Source organism: Mchenga conophoros, linkage group LG7, assembly GCF_057382185.1.
Source record: "Mchenga conophoros isolate Kocher_MC1m ecotype Shallow Benthic linkage group LG7, M_conophoros_male_GT1.1, whole genome shotgun sequence".
Classification (NCBI taxonomy): Eukaryota; Metazoa; Chordata; class Actinopteri; order Cichliformes; family Cichlidae; genus Mchenga; species Mchenga conophoros.
Genome location: NC_140532.1, coordinates 56,802,198 through 56,822,725, shown reverse-complemented (window position 1 = coordinate 56,822,725; position 20,528 = coordinate 56,802,198). Strand labels below are relative to the sequence as shown.

Genomic DNA, 20,528 nt, shown 5'->3' with positions numbered 1-20,528 from the left:
CTAACAGATTTTAACCTGCTTATGTAATGTTTAATTCTAAAAATTGCACCAATATTTCTAATTAACTATAGTCCTATTTAAGATCATTCGAAGCTAGCACAGACTTTGGTTGGGAGTTTTGGATAACAGATAATGTTTCTTTTAAGCAGCCAAATGTGCTGTGAATACACTTGCTATGAAAAACCATGAGCACACATGCTACTTGCTCTGGAATATTTAAATCCTCATCTCAATGTTGTTGAGGTTTAAGCAGCATCAAACTTAGCTTTAGTAGAGAATTTATAACAAAGAGATCAGACATATCAGTGAACACAAAGTGTTGCAAACAGTTGATGTCCAGTTCTTTCAGCCTCTTTTGGATGGACACTATATTCACAGTGAGGGATATGTACTGGAAGTGGAAGACAGTCAAGATAAATATTATCTGTCCTGCCTGTCCTCTAACTTGTCAAAAGTAAAAGTAAGCAAAAAATAAATAAAAGTCAAATAAATAACAAATTAAATGTCAAATACTCATAGATCGATATTATTCAAAATAAATATTTTAATATTGCTCCTGGAAATTAAATAAATTTTAAAAAATGCATTAAGGAGGTAGGCACAAACCGACACCCACCTTCACAGATCTAGTGACACTGCATTAAAGGACCGTACCAGTGTTTTAGCACCTTAATTACACCTTAATTCGTGATTTTTATTACCAATTAACAAATTTGAAGCTACAATTTTCGAGCTTTTTTTCAGGAAGCCACAGGGTTTTTTTGTTTGTTTGTTTTATAAAATAAATACATAAGTAATTTTTGTGCTGATTGATTTACCTGACATAACGACTTTTTCAACAAAAAAAAAATAGGCTTCCTGAAATAAGGAAAAGTCCAGCCTTTCCCCCCCAAAAGATCAGACATAATAGAATGTGTCTATTTGGTTTAAAACAAGTTACAACTTGCATCACCACCAGTTTTTCAGTATGTGTCAACTTATACTTACTTATACTTATACTGAAGAAGCGGTTCAATACAGTGAATCTGGTTCTTTTGAAATAAGAAAAATAAAAGTGTTCATCTGTCACAACAATGACTTCTTAGAATCAGCCTCAGTTTCAAAAAACAAGTCAAGAAGGCTGTCATTAACAAGAAACTGAATAAATGATCACTAATGGAATAAGCCTCAACTGTTAACTCTAGTACTTTTGGAAATGTCAATCTTGATAAAGATAAACTCAAACGTCCATGCAACTGAAATAAAACAACAGCAAAAACGTCTTATGTTAAACTGCATAGTAGGGATAAGGATTATAGTAGGGATGTCTGTTCTATTAATGTGATGATGTTAACAGCCAAAGCTTTAGTTCTATTTGAAGAGATTTTTTAGTATTTTCTTCCAAAACACATGTAGTGCTCATTTTTGTTGATCTGCTTCCATAACTGCTAGAATCCAAAATTATGAGCAAAAACAAAATTGTATTTATTGCCTGGCCCCAATTCTTTTTACCCTATTATAATAATGTGGGAGCAAAAATGTCAAAAACCTGGAGAGAGGGAAAACCCACAACTATATGCATAACAGATACAACTTAAGGGAAGTAATCTTCAAAAGATGTACAGACACAACCCTGTGTAAATGAAAAATATATATAATTAAAAGATATATATATATATATATATATATATATATATATATATATACTATACTAATATATATACTTATACATATATACATGTATAATTTAAAAAATACATTTAACATGTAAAGTAATTGTAATGAAGAATTTCTGATGGACAGGGCATAAACAGAAAAAAGTGTAGACTATTAATTACTAAATATTGGAAAGTGAGTGGGATTAAATAAGCTTATGCTTCTTCCTACTCCTTTATGAACATGCAATTTATTTATAATTATTATTGCTTTGTTTTCCTTCTGTCTTGCTTTGTTTGCTCTTTTTTCCTCTGTTATACTATTTTAACATGTAAAGAATACAATACCATACTCATTAGGGTTCCTTTTTCTCTCCTCTCCCCTTGGTCTTTTTTCAGTGTTGGTAGGGAAACATGCAGGAAGGTACAGAGGAGGAAGTCTATTGGTCTCACAGACTGTTGATCTCCTCAGCTTCTTGTCAAAAGGAAGGGTCAGGTGACAGCAAGCAAACAGGAACCAGAATTAGTGCCCGTGTGGTATGTAATGTGAGATAGTGAGTGCACAGGTAGTTTTGGTAATCCCAGAGGGATTTGAGTTAAATGGTGCTTTCAGTATGTGCGTGACTGATTGTGTGAACATGTGGGTGAGGGTGGCTGGGCCGGTGGGGGCCCATGCAGTTCTGCTGCTCACTGAGCAGAGAAGTAGTCTCTCCTGGCCCGTTCTCTGGGCTGACAGAGGGCGGAGATAGCGGAGACTTGGAGGAAAGGGTGGAGCTCAGAGTTAGATTGGGGTTTTGGGCACACAGGACGGTGCTCATGGAGGAAGGAGGAGTTTGGGAGATAGGGGCGTGGTTGCTTGGAGAAGGAGTGGCCTGGGGCAAAGAATGGCTTGGCCTTCTGCTGGAGGAAGAAGAGGTGGTTTGGGGCAGTGTGGTACGGTCACTCAGAGGTGTAGGCTGAGAATTGGATGCAGGGCGCTTCACAGGAGGTGTGGCCAGCGGCAGTGGGGTGTGTGGCCCTGGTGGCGTCACAGGGGGCAAAGAAACCGACGTGTCCAGGCGTGTGTGACTGCCCTCTGGAGACTGTGGTGTGCTGTCCAGCCTCGATGCCAGCAGACCATTCTGGTACTGAGGACGAGTGATCTATGCAAGACAAAACAAAGGTGAATAGATTTTTTTTTTTTTTTTTGCCTGTCCCGTTTGGATCTTTAGCCATCAGAATTGCTGTCTGAAAGCCAAGAAAGATGCCAATTGGATTTACTTTACCAAGTGGATCCTCATGGCCTTGCCATATTGGTCCATTTGATTGACCTTTATTATAATTATGTATTTATTTTATTTTCGTTTTTTAGAGACGGGACAGACATGACTGGGGGATAGGACAGGGAGAAAGAATGAAAGAATGAGAGGGAGAGAAAGAAAAATAGAGGGGAGATGAGATGGTGAGAAAGGGGGAAGAAAAAAAAGAAAAACAAACAAAACACCTGGATCACCACGATCAACAAAGAGCAACATAATAAAAACAACACCATCACATATATGGGAATATAACTGTAAATACTAAATATTAAACATTATTGTGCAGCACGTAAGATCGACAGCGCACAGTGTGCTTTGAGGTAGGAGCCAAAAAGGGTGTCGTTTGTGTGTGTGTACACCTGTGAGCATGAACGTGCTTGTTTTAAAAGGTTCCTTCATGTAATGATCTGCTAGAGGGTGTGGGGAGCCACAGCCCCGTCCACCAGGGCATCAAGCAGGTATGGAGGAGATCAAAACTCCAGACATCCAGAGGCCCTCAGAACACAAGAGACCAAGGAAGACCAACAGAGGGGCAGCCGCGCCACTATCCCAGAAAGAGCTGACGAGAGTCCCAAATGAGGGGTCACTCAGCAGCCGCGGAGCAGAAGCCAGGGGGGGTTGCAGTGATGTGCCCGTGAGCTCCGCCGGCAGCCAGCTGTGCCAGAGTGACCGAGCCCCAGACCGAGAGCCCGAGGGCACCCCACCCCCGAAGTGGCCCGAGCGAGCCCCAGGCTCCAGGCCCTGATAAGCGGGCCACCAAGGAGTGAGCCGGTGTGTACCTGGACGCCCATCCCCGGACACAAAGAACCACCAACGCACCGATGTCTGAGGGTGTCTGCCACTGGTAGGGGAAGTGGTGGGGGAGATAGGCCTCCATACCTTGGAGGACCTGGGATGTCCCCAGAGAGGTGGCGTCTGATACCCGACCTGACATATGGACACAGACAAACAGGCACACACAGATACAAACATCCATTCCCACCCTCATGCTCTCATATGCAATTACTCAACACTCACCCAACGTGGAGACAGACATAGAGAGACACTGTACACACAATCACACTCCCCAAGTGTACTCTAAGCCCCGGGTCTAGGTAACCTTGCCCCTGGAGGGGGGAACTGCACCCAGACCCAGGTGGTGTTACCCTTTTCACTGGGGTGGGGAGAAGCAGACCGCCCCGACTCCGCAGCAGCAGGGAGGCCCCACATTCCAGACCCCAGTCGGACGGCCAACTTCTCCTCCTAGCCCCCCCGCTCCAGCAGGCCGCAGAGAATGGGGGTGAGAGAAGACTCCAAACCTCCCTCCGCCCACTCATATGTAGTGTTGATGCATGTGTGTTCTAAGGTGCCTTTAAAACCCAGGAGGGCATGGAGCTACCTGCCAGAGAGCAGCAGGTAACCGCATAGCCCCTCCTGCTAGCCCTCAATGTCTACGTGTATTTAAAATTGAGAGGTGGGCAACGACGCCAGGGGTGAGGTTGTACACCCTGATGGTCTTTTGGAGTCCGTGTAGCGTGCCCACCCCCAAGATCCTACATGTATGTGTTATGAGAGTGTGAGTAATATGAATGTTTAAGTTGTGAGATAAAATTGAGGCACAGGCAGCCAGAAGGGGACAGAGGGGCGGATGCCTCCCCTGCACCCTTGTGACACATCTTTACCCCAAGGCCCTGCATATGTGGGTGATTGTGGTGGAGCGGAAAGAGGGAGGCAGCTGGAGATGGGGAGGGAAGGAAGGGAGGGGCAAGTGACCCCTCCCTGGGGCCAGCTCCCTCACTGACCCCAGTAGGCACCCCATACTCTGCAACCCGCCAGGGAAAGGGGGCCCAGGCCCATCTGGACCGGGGCCCAGTACAGCAGCGCCGCCCGGCCCCACAGAGCCCGGGACAGCCCACCCGACCCCACCTCAGAGAAAATTGCACCCACCCCGTCATCCACTCATCTTCCACACTACACAAGACAATAGACACCCAGGCTGAGATCTTCCTCCACCTCTCCTGTATCTCCCCCTCCTGCATAGTGAGTTCCTGAAGAGAGGAGAGCTCCTGCAAGATGTAACAACATCCCCCACCAGTAGAAGAGCCTCCCAGGTGGCTCGATGCACTGGCGGCACCCTGCGCCAGGACTGGGCCCCCATACACCCACCCGCCCACAATCCCGGCAACACACCAACCAGGACCCAAGCCCCCGAGGCCCAGCCAGGGCCCCAGCCCAGAGACGGAGCGCCCCCAGAACCTCACGCCCGTCCTGGACCCACCCAGGGGCAGCCAGCCAGGCTACCAGGTCAGTAACCCACGTCCGTCAGCACAGACCCTCCCCTAGCCCTGCTGCACGCAGCCACGAGGAAACCGTCACCTAAGAGCCAACAGAGCCCTTAATAGGCCATGACCGCTACCCCGGGTTGAGCCCTCCAAGGAAGATGCTCCTGGGGAACCCCCCGATGCCCTAAGCCTGTCCCTACCCCCACACCAATCACAACAGCAAAGGTGGGACTAAACTATGACCCCCCACCCCCACTAAGTGATGGAGCTGATCAAAGGAGCCCAGAGCAATTGATCTGATGTGGTGGCAGAGGCTGTATCAAGACTAATGTAATCTAATAGATAATTTCTATATTGGTTAGAATTAAGATTATTTTTATTTTTCCAGTTCATGAGGACTGTTTTCTTGGCTATGCATAGGGCAGTGAAAACCATATGGGCTATATTCTTTTCTGTAGTGACATTATCTAAGCTGCCCAACAAAAACACTAAAGGGGAAGTTGGAATGTTACATTTCAGACACTTTGATAAGTCTTCACATATCTCGCGCCAAAACTTCTGAACTGGTGGACAGAACCAAAGAGCGTGGATATAATTGTCCGGTGAATTCGTTTGGCAGTGTGAGCAGTTGTTGGTAGACGTAAAGCCCATCTTGAACATCCGATGACCTTTATAGTGCATATTTTGTATTGAATTAATTGAAAACTGGGATTTCTAATTAGATGAAAGGTTTTTAAGCAAATCTGAGACCAGAAGTTTTAGTCTAAGTTAACTGATAAATCCGCTTCCCATTTTGCAATAGGAAGTGATATTGATTCATCTGTTTTAGAAAGCATTCTCAAGTTCAAGTTCAAGTTCAAAGTTTGAACAGCTGGTTCCACTCTCTTATTTCTCCGATAAGTCAGGGCCAAGCCAGCTCCGATCAGCAAGAACCCTGTTATCATGGTTCCGAATAGGTAGATATCTTCAGCGTCCTCGATCGACAGTCCCGCCAGGCACATGACCCTCCAGTTCTGCCACCCGTCCATCGTGTATCCGGCAGGGAAAGTCCCTCCAGGGCACTCGGGCTCTCCCGAGCCCAGACTTCTCGTTGAGAAAACGGTGTCAATAGCATTCAGAGACCAGTTGATCAAATCCATAATTCTCTTTTAGGTTTTAGAGAACGACAGTGAGAGACTGTTCGAGGGAAAGTAATACACACGAGACAAGACAAGGACACAAGAGGCTAAGCAGGGAAGATAAGGGTAAGGAGGAGAGGAGAAAAAGTGTGACCGCCTTCGCTGAGAGCCAAACGAGAACATTCTGTATATTTTGGAAAGTAATTTGGGGGTTTTAAGAGTAAGAAATTGAACCACACTTGGTGGTGTTTGTCGTTCAACTTGACTCAGTTTAAATTTCTTTTTTTTACTATGGATTTAATTTGTTGATATTCTAAAAAGAAAATTCTTGTTGATCCCATATTGTGTAACTAGTCTGTCAAATGAAATAAATTCTGTTCCTTCTAATATATGTTCTAAATATTTGATTCCTTTACCACTCCAATCTGAAAAGTTTATCATATTATTGTTATGTAATATGTCAGGGTTGTTCCAGATAGGTGTATGTTTGCATGGGATTAATGAAGACTCTGTCAATTTTAGAAACTCCCACCATGCTGTCAGAGAAGAACTGATGTTGACGCTTTTGAAGCATTCATGTCGTTGGATGTTTGAGCTGATAAATGGTAGATCTGAAATCTCTAGATTATTGCAAAGTGCTTGTTCTACATCTAGCCAAGGTTCATCTAAGAAGGTATGTTTTAGCCATCCTGAGATAAACTGAAGCCTGTTGACTAAGAAGTAGTGCTGAAAGTTAGGTAGTTCTAATCCTCCTTTATCCTTGGTCTTTTGTAGTGTTTTTAAGCTTATACGTGGGGGTTTATCTTTCCAAAGGAATTTGGACATGTATGAATCTAGAGATCTGAACCAATCTTGTGGAGGTTTAGTTGGGATCATTGAGAATAAATAATTTATTTTTGGCAAGACCATCATTTTTATAGCGGCAACCCTTCCCATGAGTGATATGGGTAAACATTTCCATCTAGCCAGATCGCCTTCTACCTTCTTTAAAAGTGGGGTATGGTTTAATTTAGTTAGAACTGCAAGCGTGGGAGAAACATTAATACCTAAATATTTTATATTTCCCGATTGCAGTGGTGTAGAAGAAAAATTATGGAAGGAGCAATTAATCGGAAGGACTGTAGATTTTGACCAGTTAATTGAGTAATCTGATATTCTTGCAAAAGAGTTTATCAATTAAATCACCCCAGAGATATTGGTTTGTGCGTTTTTCTTTGTAGAATTCTGCAGGAAAGCCGTCTGGACCTGGAGCCTTATTATTGGGCATACTTATCAGGGCTTCCTGGAGTTCACCTGATGTCAGTGGCGAATCCAGTGCCATTGCTTGAGTGTCTAATAATTTTGGAAGAGTTATGTTGTCTAAAAACTGATCAATTTCCTTTTTAGACAGGTTTATTTGTGGTGGATACAATCTTTTATGGAAATCCCTGAAAATGTTGTTTATTTGTTTCGGGTCATATACTGTGTTCCCAGATGAATCTTGAACAGCACATATAGTTGTTTTTTCTTTATTTATTTTTAGCTGGTTTGCTAGAAATTGACCGGATTTATTACCATGTTCATAATTTGTAAGTGTAGTCTTTGTACTAAGAATTTTGTTTTTTTTTTATCAATTATCTCATTTAATTCTAGTTTTGTTTTGCGTATTTTGTTCAATGTTTCCTGATCTTGGTGGGACGCGTAGGTTTCTTCTAGTGATTTAATGTTTTTTTCTAATTCCTGAATATTTTTGTTTTCTTCTTTCTTTTTATGTGATGAGAAAGAAATTATTTTACCTCTCATCACAGCTTTCCCTGCTTCCCATAGAACAGATATGTAACTGTTTCCATTAGAGATCTACCTAATTTATAGCTCAACGTAATGTAGCTACATACATAACTGAGATTTTTTTTCCTTATTAAAATATTGTGCTATATCACAAATACTACCAAATATACAATTTCCTATTCATGTAACATCCTAAGGGTGATATTCTACCTGCTTTCATTTCAACTTGTTAGCCCAGAAGAACGTTAGTCAGCTAACAGAGGGTGCAAAACGCCATCATGACAGACAGGCTACAGAACAACAGGATGAATACCAGACACCATAATGTGTTCATAACAGAGGCCAAACAAGTGTCCATAGTGTCTATGTTGAAGAGATACCCAGAAAATCAAGAGCCAAGAAAATAACTAGCATGTTCTCCAAAGAGCCATCCAAAGTGTACTCTCAGCTGAAAGGGACCAATACTGATTCACCCAGAGGTGACACTGACCAATCCTGTAAGAATAATTAAGAGAAAGTAGCTGAATAACCTAAGAGAACAACAACTTCCTAGAACAAGAAGAATTATCCTGATCATTAAGGTTTTCCACAAAGGTATGACACGTGCGAATTACCTACCTCGCCACAACATGGAAGCTCCTATCATAGCAACCAAGCTGACTAGGCAAAAGTCAACACACAGCACAGTTAAAAGGGCATGGCAGATAACACCAAAGCACCAGCTCCTGGTTGACAGAGCAGTAGATCAGGACCCCAAGACATATCAATCTCAGCACTGCCTGGACTGACTACAAGTAAGCTTTTCTAAGGAGCTTAGGAAAAAAGTAGCAGGACTTTTGCAAGTTTCACAAAACTTAAAGACATCTAGTCACATTCTTACTAATCTCCTTAAACTAGTATGAGTTGGATAACTGAGAACCTACACAGAAATACACAAAAGCTAATGAAATTCACTGTGGGCAGTGACAGTGCTGGAAGCCCTTACCTGTATTTTTATTAATTTTAGTGATTTGTATTTAAAAACTACATATTTAAAAACTACATAAAAGAAAGAAAACACATTTGTGGTTAGTGATTCTTTATTAGGTTCATTTTCTAGTATTTAAGTGAATCGCTTGTGGAAGGTGAAGAAACAGGGGGACTGGCCATCTGACCTGTGTCAGGAAAAAGAACCTTAGTTAGAGCTGTTCACATTTTATCATTATCATTTGTCTGTAACCTAAATTCTTTATATAAGTATTAAGATAAGTGTGTTAACAGTACTCACCTTTCCTGGTTGTTTCTTTTGCAGGATGTGGAGCAAAAGAGTAGAAGCAGCTCAATCACCTGCTTATGAGCTCCTGGAGCAAACCAATATCCCAAGTTAGGGGAGTGTGGTTAAGGTGTTTAATTTATAAAGAAGTGGTTGAAGTCTATATGTTATTTAATTATTTATAGGACTTGGTAAAAATATAAATGTGTCTTTCATGTGTTGTATTGTGGTTTGATGATGGCTCATGTGGATGTTTATGTTTTCATTTGGTTTGCTAACTCTAGACTTGGGCTATTCTAGATGCTCACCGGAATCAGGTAGAGTATAAAATGGAGCCAGTTGCTTTTAGAGGTTGTTGGGTTCTTTGCTGTGTGTTGGTGCGTAAACTCACGGTCTCTTTAATAGAGTCTTCCAGTTAATGAATAAATTTTATTCCAGTCTTATGCCATTTTGTGTGAATGTAACCCCCTAATTCACCTCTTCATGAAAAGTGGATACGAATATATAGATTCAGGAGTGGAGTGAACACTAGCGATGTCAAACCATTCGCCAGTAAGTGAGACATTGACTCACTGATCCACAAAAAGGACATAGTTATGTCAGAGAGAGAGTGTCGACAAATTGTGTGGTTCACAATTTGATATTTTGAAAGATTTCATCTACTTCAAGCATTTATTTGTACTTGCCTGATTTAAATGCCACAAAATCTTATTTCTTCCATCTGCTCAGTGTTATTTAAATACTGTTCAATATGTAGCTTTTAGAAGAAATGTTTAGATTTTGCATTGTGGGAAGCAATTTTTAAATATTTTTTTCTTATACTTGAAATAGAACCATTATAAATAATTCATTTCCTATGGGTGTCTGTGTTATACAGAAGTATAGTAAGTTAAAAATCAGCTTATATAAAAATGTTTGTCAGTCAAACAGGGAGTTACCTTGACAAACTGAAGATCTGAAAGCGCTCGAACACAGAAATCTGGTATGTACTGGAAGGGTGTGCCTGGGATCTGAGTGTTGCTTCCACAGACGGAGCCACTCTCTGGAGCCCGTTCGGTGCAGCTCAGAGATGCCGAGCGGTTGAGGTTGCCCCCATGTGACGGAGAACGGAACTCTAAGGATTAACAGAGAAAACAGTGAGCAAAAAACGACAAGGGGTCTCTAAAAGAAAAGTAATTAACAAAGCTGACATGAATGAAAAATGGAAACAAAAATAATTATGAGCAAGGAAAAAGTGAAGGCAGCTGGGTGAATGAGGTGGTGAGGGCTGGTGTAATGAGTACACAGTGCAACAGATCACACAAACACACACAAAACATATAAATGTCATACTTGTGCTATGACTGCATGAATGTGGGGAGACTGTTTGTCACGCAAAGAATGCGCCAAACATGCTGTGTGATGATGCAAAGAGCATCATTTGAGCATTTTACAGCTGAGCTCTGAGAACAGATTTCTGTCATTGGTTTTACAGATGATTTAGGGTAGAGGACGGCCTATCATAATTGGATGAGCAAGTTTAGTAAGTGAGGAGATACTGTAAAAAAAAAAAAATGCTGATTTTCTTTCTTTTAGAGTTAGGTAATAAAAATTAGCTTAGCTTAGTTTATAATTAAGACTAGGAACAGGGTTGAACAGCTAGCCTACCTCTGTAGAAAAATCACAGAATCTGCCACTTAAAAAAGACTCTACAAAGTTCCACCCACAAATACAGATGATTATGAACAAAAGCTTTCATGCAATGTGAACATTACAGCTAAGAGGCACTGAAATTCAGACTTAGAAATTAACTCCCACTTTCATAAGATGGCAGATACCACCTGCAGTGGGATTTAGCAAAAACTGCATGTGTGATTAGCTTGAGAAGCTTCTTCGATTAAGAAGAGCTAAAGTCTCTGGGATGAGAGGTGAGCTTTTCCATTAAATTAATGATATCCAGTTCAAAGCTCTTAAGCTTTCCCATTACAATACATACTATTCCCATTTCTGTTGTAGAGGAAATGGGCAAAATCACAGGAGATTTGCACATTTCATTCAGCCCTCTGAAAGACAAATAAGCACATTCTTCAAAGTGTCAAAACTATTTTGTTAACCAGAGTTCTGCAGTCAGATTAGTGTAGCTGTTGGTAAATATCACAAGAGTGATGGAAAACCATCTGAACGTAGATCAGTGGTTAGCAGGAGGTGTTAGTTTTGACAGGGTTAGAAATTAGAGGTCACAGCATCAAGAATCCCATCCAACAAGTTGCTCATTTAACTGTCACACCTGCCTTCAGAAGAAGACACAAACAGACCACATGCAGCATCAGCAGTGAGCGCTTCAGCATGTTCAAAATATACAGCAGCACCCAGCTACTGATTTTACTACAGAATAATCAATTATCTATCAATGAATATGGACAATAAAACCAAATATTAACTAAAGGTCCATTTACAAGCTGATCATAGCTTTCAGTCGCATTTTGCAGTGTTCCTGTGAGACCATTAAATGTTTTTTTTTTTAAATATCCTCGCTCTGTATATCAGACAACACAAGCAATTAGAAGACATGATAAGCTGCTGTTTGTCAACATTTTAGGACATTATATTATCAGCTTACTTTATAAGATGTCTGAAAATGATCACAAATACCTATTGTGAGTTTTCAAAGCTGAAAGCAAACAGTTTTCATTTAACTTCTTCTGCTAAATAAAAAAATCAGAGGTCAAAAATGTTTAATTTACCATGCTTTTTGTAACCTTTGAATCTTTCCAAGGTTCATTTATGATTTAAAATTTTCTAACCAACTCCTTTTTGGGATTTTCTTACTTCCAGCTCTTGCTTTAAGACATAAACTTTGGAGAAGTTTGAAATATTTGAAAGCATGAGTTTGGTTGAGCAGTGTAAAAACCTTACACCTTATAACCCTTTTAGAAATATAATCATTGTTGGTAGAAATAGTAAAAACCCAGAAAAAAGGGACAGCATGAAAAAAAAAAAAAAGCAAAACACCTTTACTTCCTACAAAACATGTGTTCTAAAACATTGACTTGTTGGATCAGGACTCTGAACATGATGCAAGAAAAGAAAGGGGGCGGGGTGATGGTGAGAAAATCTGATTAAATACAGGCCCCCGGGGCTCTGCCTCCACAGGTCCATGCAAGTATTTACCTGGGAAACGAGAGAACAGAGAAAATCTCTTAAGAGAGAGGCGTCGTGGAGGGGGGGAGGCCACTGACAGGGAAAGAGGAGGGGTGACAGCTGAGAGAGAAAGAAAGGGGGCAGAGAGAGACATGAGCGGGTTTATTTATTTATTTATGATTTTTCTCCTGATTTAGTTAGACTGGATCACTCTACGTACTCATTTTTTATTACCATAGAGCTTGGAAGTTTGTTCCATTGAACTCTGAGGATAACGTAGGAGATTCTCTGAATGTCTTCTTCATTCTTCTTCCTACTCCCTTGACCTATAATTCAACACTTTCTAAATGGCTTTATTCTCTCAATTGCTAGTTTAAAGTCCTATTAAATGTAACATGATGCTCATTTTGTTGGTTTGTGCCCAAATGGGGAAAATGGACAGTTAATAGTTTACAATTTGACTACTGTTTATGTTCAGTGCTGCCATCTTGGATTACTAATTTTGGGTTTGTGGAACGCCCCCTCAGAGTTGAGGGGGCGTTCCACAAAAAAATTCAGACTCAGAATTTTTCAACTTCCAACTTATTCAGCAACACACCACAACATCCGAGTTCTCACACACTCAAAGCCCTTAAAAAGGGAGAATTGTAAAATTCAACAAACAACAGACAAAGCATTAGATAATGTCCTACAGAAAAACAACCCCACCACAATTTCTACATAAATGGAATGTTCAAGTTTATAATTCTCTCTCTGTCTAGATTACATGATATCTGAATGCATCACTGGAATAAAAGTTACTCTGTTTTCAGGATTAGAAATGGTCAAGTGTTTGACATTTACATCCCACACACTGAGGTGGATAACGTGCACATAAAGCAGCGGTTTATCAAGTGGTGACAGAGCAACAGAAACAGGCCAACAGGGAAGAGAAACAAGAGAAGAAGGGACAGTAGCTATATCACAGCTCCCTTTAAGTGTTTGACATCTTATTACCATGACACAAGTCACTGACAGTGTTAGATATTTGTGACCTGATTCAATCTTTAATGTAAATGTCTGGAATTTTGTGACTAGTGGCACAAAGATGAAATGTTCACAGTGTAACCTGCTATAGACAGTCAAGGACTGTCTGAACAGAAATTCATTAAATTAAAAAAAAAGTCTTTCAAAAAACATGACTGCACTGACCAACATTTTTTAAAACATTATTTTTCTTGGATTGCACAAGAGTAGCTTTGCATGATTCACAACTCAAAATAAGTCTAAGATAAATTTGTATTCATACTGGGCCTTGATGGAGCCCATCAGTTCATCCTTTATTTGACACAAGCTTTTCAAGCTTTCAGCCAACTTTCTTTTGATTGGCTGCCCCTTACAAAACTTAAGCTTTGAAAAGCAGGTTCTGTGCTCACAGCTACAGATGACCATATTAGGGATATATGTTCTCACTGACAACAAACTTTTAACAGTACTTTGCAGGATATCCACTTTAAGACCTTCACGTCCATGTTTCTAATTTATTACAGATTATGACAGGGTTGGGAAGTTCATCTTCAAGGTATGCAGAGAGAGGTTTGGTGAGGTTAGTTGAATGGAGCCCACAGCCCCAAGGACAGAGGGGGAGAGAGAGAGAGAGAGAGAGAAAAACGTTATCAAAGACACCCGGCAGCTCTGTCAGAACTGGGGGAAAGCTGCACCAGATGAGAAAGCCACTTGAAGGAGCTGTGGGACAAGATCAAACGATGGGAATTGATAAGACTTTAGTGATTCCGATTCACTTATCGATTTGATGTCATTGGGTTCTCATTGCCTCCATGGCACCAAGGACCCTGGACAAGATGGGATGCCGCTATTAACATCTGGAGGATGCCACAATCCAGACTTACTTTCCTTTTAAGGGAAACCTATGACACCCTCCCATGCCACTGGAATATCACACAGTGGTACAATGAGGAGGTAAGCTGTTCTCTCTGTGGGAGCCCCAAGGCAAATTTCCAGGACATATTATCAGGATGTAAGGTGGCACTGACTCATACTGTAAATGGATCTTTTGTTTCAACTCAAGTGTGCTAATACATCTCCCCGTTTCCATCTCTGTCGGACAAACAGTAGCTGTCACATTTAATAGCCATTATATAGGAAACTGTTGTGACTTGCTGATCTAAAAAAAAGGTGCTGGCACTGATCCAGTCTTCAGTGTCTGTAGCTTCTGCAGTTCTATAGATTATATTAACTATAATAAGTGTAAGATATATGAGATATATTTTCTGCTGGCATATTTCAAGTGTGCATGGAAAACTACAGAAAGGAGGACAAGTTGAATCTTTTTTTCCAAATACAAATCTTTCATTCTCATTTTCCTTATGCAGATTTTTTTCAAAGTTTAATAAAAGCTTATGTACCACTGCAAACTTTGAAATACATGTTAATGTCAGCTTGCAAACTTAGCTTGAGTCTGTAGGTGTCTTTCCATAGGGCAACATCCCTTGCTTCCTTATTTTTGTCACCTACAGTCATGTGAAAAAGTACTTTGTTCTTATGATCTACTTGGTCTATTTGGTTCACATGACTCTGTGGAGCCCTGTGAAAAACCAAGTACATCCTTACTTGCTTCCACAGGAATTAAGAGGGTAAGTAGAGTAAGAACATGGCTTCAGTTTTCAAAGCTGCACTTAAAGAAACCACAAAACTCGTGGAACAATATTCTTGAGACAGATGAGACCAAAGTAGGAATGTTTGATCATAGTGCACAGTGAACTGTTTGGACAAAACCAAACACACCATGCCAGCACGAATACCTCATACCAACTGTCAAGTATGGTGGAGGAGTGATGATTTGGACTTGTTTTGCAACCATAGGACCTGAGCATCTTGCAGTCATTGAGTCAACCTGTTTTCAGTGCTAACCACAGTCATTAGCACTATTGCCTCAGAGCAAGAAGGTTCTGTGTTCAAATTCACTCGTCAACTCGTCAAGTTTGCATGTTCTCTCCGTGCTTTCAATTGTTGAATTGTTTCAATTCAACTGTATTTATACACCACCGAATTACAACAGTAGTAGCCTCAAGATGCTTATTCCAAGGTAGAGACCCTACAAAAATACAGGGGAAATTATTTCAGTGTGCTCTCTCCAGGCACTCCAACCTTCATTTACCATCCAAAGACATGCATAGATTATCTTAAGCGGGAATATTAAATTGGCCATAGGTATAAAAGTGAGATTAAATGATTTGTTAGTTGTCCCTGTGATACACTGATCAAAAATACCTTGTTTTTATAGCAATGATGGTGAACCCATGACCTAGTTCATAAAACTTGTAATACAGCACTGAAGGGACGCCATTTAATTGGACTAAAGCTCGGGTCTAAGTGTTAATGTATTTGATGCTTCCTTTATACAATGAAAAACAGGCTTCAGTGTTAAGGACTCTCTTTCATCCACACAAGTTCAGGTAAACTTCTCAAAAAGGCGAACCTTAAGGTGCTTTTTTCTCTAATTAGGCTGCAGTAACATGACTTTACAACAAAAAGCATATAAAAGAGCAGGTGTGGATAGGGACACACACTTATGGACAGAATATGTCACTGCAGGGCAAGTGCAGTGCTAAACTGCTGGATTAACCTTTTAACCTTCTATAACAGAAATCCTCTCAACAGCCTGGGAGGTTCAACTCAGGAGAAACAATCAGCTAATCTGTAAACTGGCCACAGAAAATACCACCAGACTACTGGTTTTTCTTTTGGTTTTTTTAGAGCCTTCATTTTGGCCATTTCTCATTTCTTAGACATTTTCAACAAGTTCTGAAAAAATGTAAAGCTAGAACAGTTTTCTAGAATTCTTTTGAGGACTACGTTGACATTATCATGCAATACATGCATAACTACTACAATAACACTTGTATTACTACATAATTCTTTTGCGTCAACTTGCAACTTTAGCACAGGATGGAGTGCAGTGAGTTTTACAGAAAGAAACAGATATTATGCTGAAAGAGTTATTAAAAGCTTCTATAGACTACATTCTAACTCCTCTACATCACAAGTTAACCAATATGTTTGGTGTGAGAAAACTCATGTGTTAAGATTACAAGTCACTGAGTAACTGATTAATTTACTTGCAAATGCTACTTCTGTTTCCATATTTTTGTATTTGAATAATAACATGCAGATTGTAACTGATCTCCAAGCAGAGTCAGGGGCAGCTTGTCTAACATGTTGGTCTCCTGTCAACCCTTTGTTAACAGGGGTACAGACACACTCATGACAGAAATGACAATTTCCTACAGATCCAATTCAAGCTACGTAGGTTCCAGATACAATAGGAGACGCAATTTATAGGATGGATGGAACATGAGATTCAATTCAATTCCATTCAAATAGCCCCAATTCACAACAACTGTTGCCTCAAAGTAAGGCTTACAATCACACAGCCCCCCTATGAGCAAGCACTTGGAAGGAAAAGGAGCAGCAATTCATCGGAACAGGTTGTGGGTGAGGGCAAAGTACAGTGAGAGAGAGAGAGAGAGAGAGAGAGAGCGCAAGAGTTTAATTCAATTAACTGCTAATTAATAAATACAGAAGCGGTGTATAAAAACACAGATAGTAAAAAGTGATAAAAATGTATTATGGGCACCCACTGCAGCCTCAGCCTGTTGTCATATGACCCACCCTAACTATATGCTTTATCTAAAATTAAAGTTTTAAGTTTAATATTAATGGTATCTGTCTTCTGAATCCAAATTGTGAAATGGTTCCGTGGAAATGGGTCCTTACAGCTAAAAGCTCTACCTACTTTTAAAAGCTCTAGGAACCACAAGTAGCCAGCGGTCTGAGAGCAAAGTGCTTTCATAGGATGATATATGATATGATATATCTGAAGTATTATGAGGTCCTTAAGATATGACAGGGCCTGATTATTCAAGATTTTGAATCTAAAGATTATTTTAAATTCAATTCTGATTTTAACAAGGAGTCAGTGAAGAGCACTAATGTAGGAGAAATATTCTCTCTCTTTGTAGTCCCTGTCAGTACCCTCGCTGCAGCATTCTGGATCAACTGAGGGGCTTTTAAGGGAGTTTTTCAAGCAACCTGAAAATACTGAATTACAACAGTCCAGCCTAGATGTAATAAATGTAAGCTAGCTTTTCAGCATATTTCTGACACAGTGATGGGCCACGGTAATGTCATCTCAAGTATTTAGTGAGACATTGTGTTTCTAAGATTCCTAGGACTGAGTACAATAACCTCCGTTTTATTGAAATGTAAAAGTTAAAAAAAAACAAAAAAACAGATCAATCCAGGCTTTTATATCTTTAAGACGTGACTGTAGTTTTACAGGCTGATTTGTATCATATGGCTTCATGGATAAATAAAGCTGGGTATCATTTGCATAACAATGAAAACCTATGCAGTGTTTCCTAATAGTATTGTCTAAGGAATGCATGTATAATGTAAAAAGTATTGGTCCCAGCACAAAACCCTGCTGAAGAAGACTCCCCATTTACATACACAAACTGGAATCTGTCAGATAGATATGCTTCAAACCCAAGCAATATCATCATGCATTTAAATCTTTGTAGCAAACAGACAACACTATGGAAGCACACAGATGAGTCTACAGCTGGAGAACTGCAGGCCATATTACCTGTGACACAACAGGTGAACAGTAAGAATGTACAGCTGATAAATGTGATAGGAACATCTCTGATAAATCCCATATAGGTTACTATATGAAATAAGTCACTATATGAAAGTTTGAAATTAATTAATCTACACAGATGAAGCTACACAAAACATTACTATGAGTTATAAAAGAAGGTAATGAGATAGTGAAGTGAGAGCCAAAACCAAGTGAGAGATCTGTACATGGGAATGTATTTGCACAACTTCATGGTAAATTTAACATAACTCTACAACATTTTAGAGTTACCTTGCAAACATTACCTTTCAACAAGGTAACGTAACTTCCTCAAAAGATTTGTGTGCCAGTTCCAAATAAGATTTGCCTTAATTGCTATACTTTTACATTATCTGACAATAAGTTTTACATGAACTCAGAAATTTTTTACATAGCCTTGCGTAACTTTACTCAAATTTAATCAAAGTTTTACCTGCATATGAAGCACAAAATTCAAAATAATGCTGCATCCATGTTTTCCAAAAGAATTTCTCATTTTGATTCATTGACCGCAAAACAGTTTTTGGTTTTGCTTAAATCCATTCTAAATGAGCTTTGAATCAGGATCTGGATCATGTTTACATTTGCCTTTTTTCCCCACATGTCATAATCTTTGCGAACACATAAATATAGATTTATGAGTTTCGGAAATATTATTTTTTTAATATTTCAAGCAGCATCGAAGTTCTTTTGGAATCGGGGAATTGGGATTCTAAACTTTCAGCTTCCATAAGCCTCCAGGAAAACATAAAGATCTCTATCAAATAAGGTACCAGACATAATTACATGTGACTAATTATTCTTATGTGCATAGTTATCACCCAGAAACTTTGAGCCAAGAAAATGTGTTTAGTTCTTGCAATGTGCATTCCTTTTGATTCACATGAAGAGTTGGTATATATAGGGGTGGCTGTAGCTCAGGTGGTAGAGCAGGTCATCCACTGATCGGAAGGTTGGTGGTTTGATTCCTGGCTTCCCCTAGTCTACATGCCAAATATCCTTGGGCAAGATACTAACCCCAAATTGCTCATCCATCGGAGTGAGCGCTATATAACACGCTCCGATTAACACTGGGACCACTGTTACCTTCATCCTCCACATCTTCTCGAGCTCTTCTCTGAGCCTTGGTATTTCTCAAACTTCTCGTGTTCCTTCTTCTTGATGTAGCTGTCATTCGGTATCACTACAGCCGTTTTCCTCTGCTTGTCCACCACTATTATGTCTGGTTGATTAGCCACCCCCATTTTTTCCATCTGTATCTGGAAGCCCCAAAGGATCTTAGCATGGCTCATTGTCGACCACCCTTTTGACCTCAGGACTTCCTGGCCATACTCAACACAGATGTTCCTGTACACTATGCCGGCGCCTTGTTTATGGCGTTCCACGTATGCCCTGCCTGCCAACATCCTTGCATCCTGCTGTGATGTGCTGGAGTGTCTCAGGGGCATCTTTACACAGCCTGCAACTGGGGTCTTGCCTGGTGTGGTAGACTCCAGCCTCTATGGATTTTATACTTAGAGCTTGTTCCTGTGCTGTCTTTCAGTCCAGCCCCTGGTAGGATTTCTGGATGTCAGCCACTTCTTCCATCTGCCGGTGATGCATAACATGCAGGGGCCGGTCCTTCCATGATGGAAATTGAGAACCCAGAAATTCAATTCCTTGGAATATTTAGTCTGTCAGTTGGTTTCAGTTTGTGTGCTGGAGAAGGAAATTAATGGCCCAGTCTACTGTGTGGATATGGAGATTACTTTTATTTTTACAAGAGTGCAATGGTAAAGTGTAAAGAACAGAAACACTTGCATTATACTGCCAACACATAAGTGATATGGATGATGGAATCAGAATAGCTAAATTCTTATCAATTCCCAATTTATTCTTAGGTTGTTCCATTACAGACCATGAAACTGAAGTGCTGCACAAGTTCAAAGCCATTTATGCTCATATTTGAAACACACGAATATCAAGACCTCCAAGTTGGCACAAAGAACAGGGGCAGAAACAGCTTATAACACTCTAACCCAGTGACTATCACGGAGACTTCAGTTTTATCTGAACTGACAAGTTTGTCTGGGATAGGAAGAACACAGCTTCAATTTTGTATTTGGGTCAGTAAATGGTACAAATGTAAATGCACATGTGTTGGTATACGTGTGTCTCACCCATTGTTGGTGTGCTTAGAGCCATGACTCCATAGTAGGAGAACGGGCCAGTTTCAAACTTCATGTTCTCATTTCCGGCTTCAACCTCCACCCGTCCCTGTAATACAAATACGAATGCAAACGTAAATACACAAACACAGAGACAAACACAAACTAGGGAAATCTTTGATGAAGAAGTGACCGTTCCAAACATTTTCAGTAACACAAGGCTTAGATGGGGACCAGGCTGCTAAGCTAAA

At 40.3% G+C, this 20,528-nt stretch overlaps 1 protein-coding gene across 4 annotated transcripts in view; it reads right to left on the bottom strand.

Moving 5' to 3' along the window:
- Nucleotides 1-1,760: 1,760 nt before the first annotated feature.
- The window catches only part of LOC146571252 (metal transporter CNNM4-like), a 35,648-nt gene continuing 16,880 nt past the window's right edge, over nt 1,761-20,528 (bottom strand). The window contains exons 5-9 of one of the 4 annotated variants that reach the window (XR_014893089.1): nt 20,290-20,386; nt 12,481-12,570; nt 10,269-10,444; nt 9,346-9,418; nt 5,382-9,232 (exon numbers count right to left, since the gene is read on the bottom strand). Coding sequence is in view for 3 of the 4 variants with exons in the window: in XM_085280380.1 (XP_085136506.1) it covers nt 2,231-2,776; nt 10,269-10,444; nt 12,481-12,570; nt 20,290-20,386 (909 nt within the window). In the remaining variant the exon portion in view is untranslated. Of the gene's footprint in view, nt 2,777-5,380; nt 9,419-10,268; nt 10,445-12,480; nt 12,571-20,289; nt 20,387-20,528 lie in introns of those variants that run through there. The other 3 variants (XM_085280380.1, XM_085280382.1, XM_085280381.1) reach the window with 3 other exon arrangements.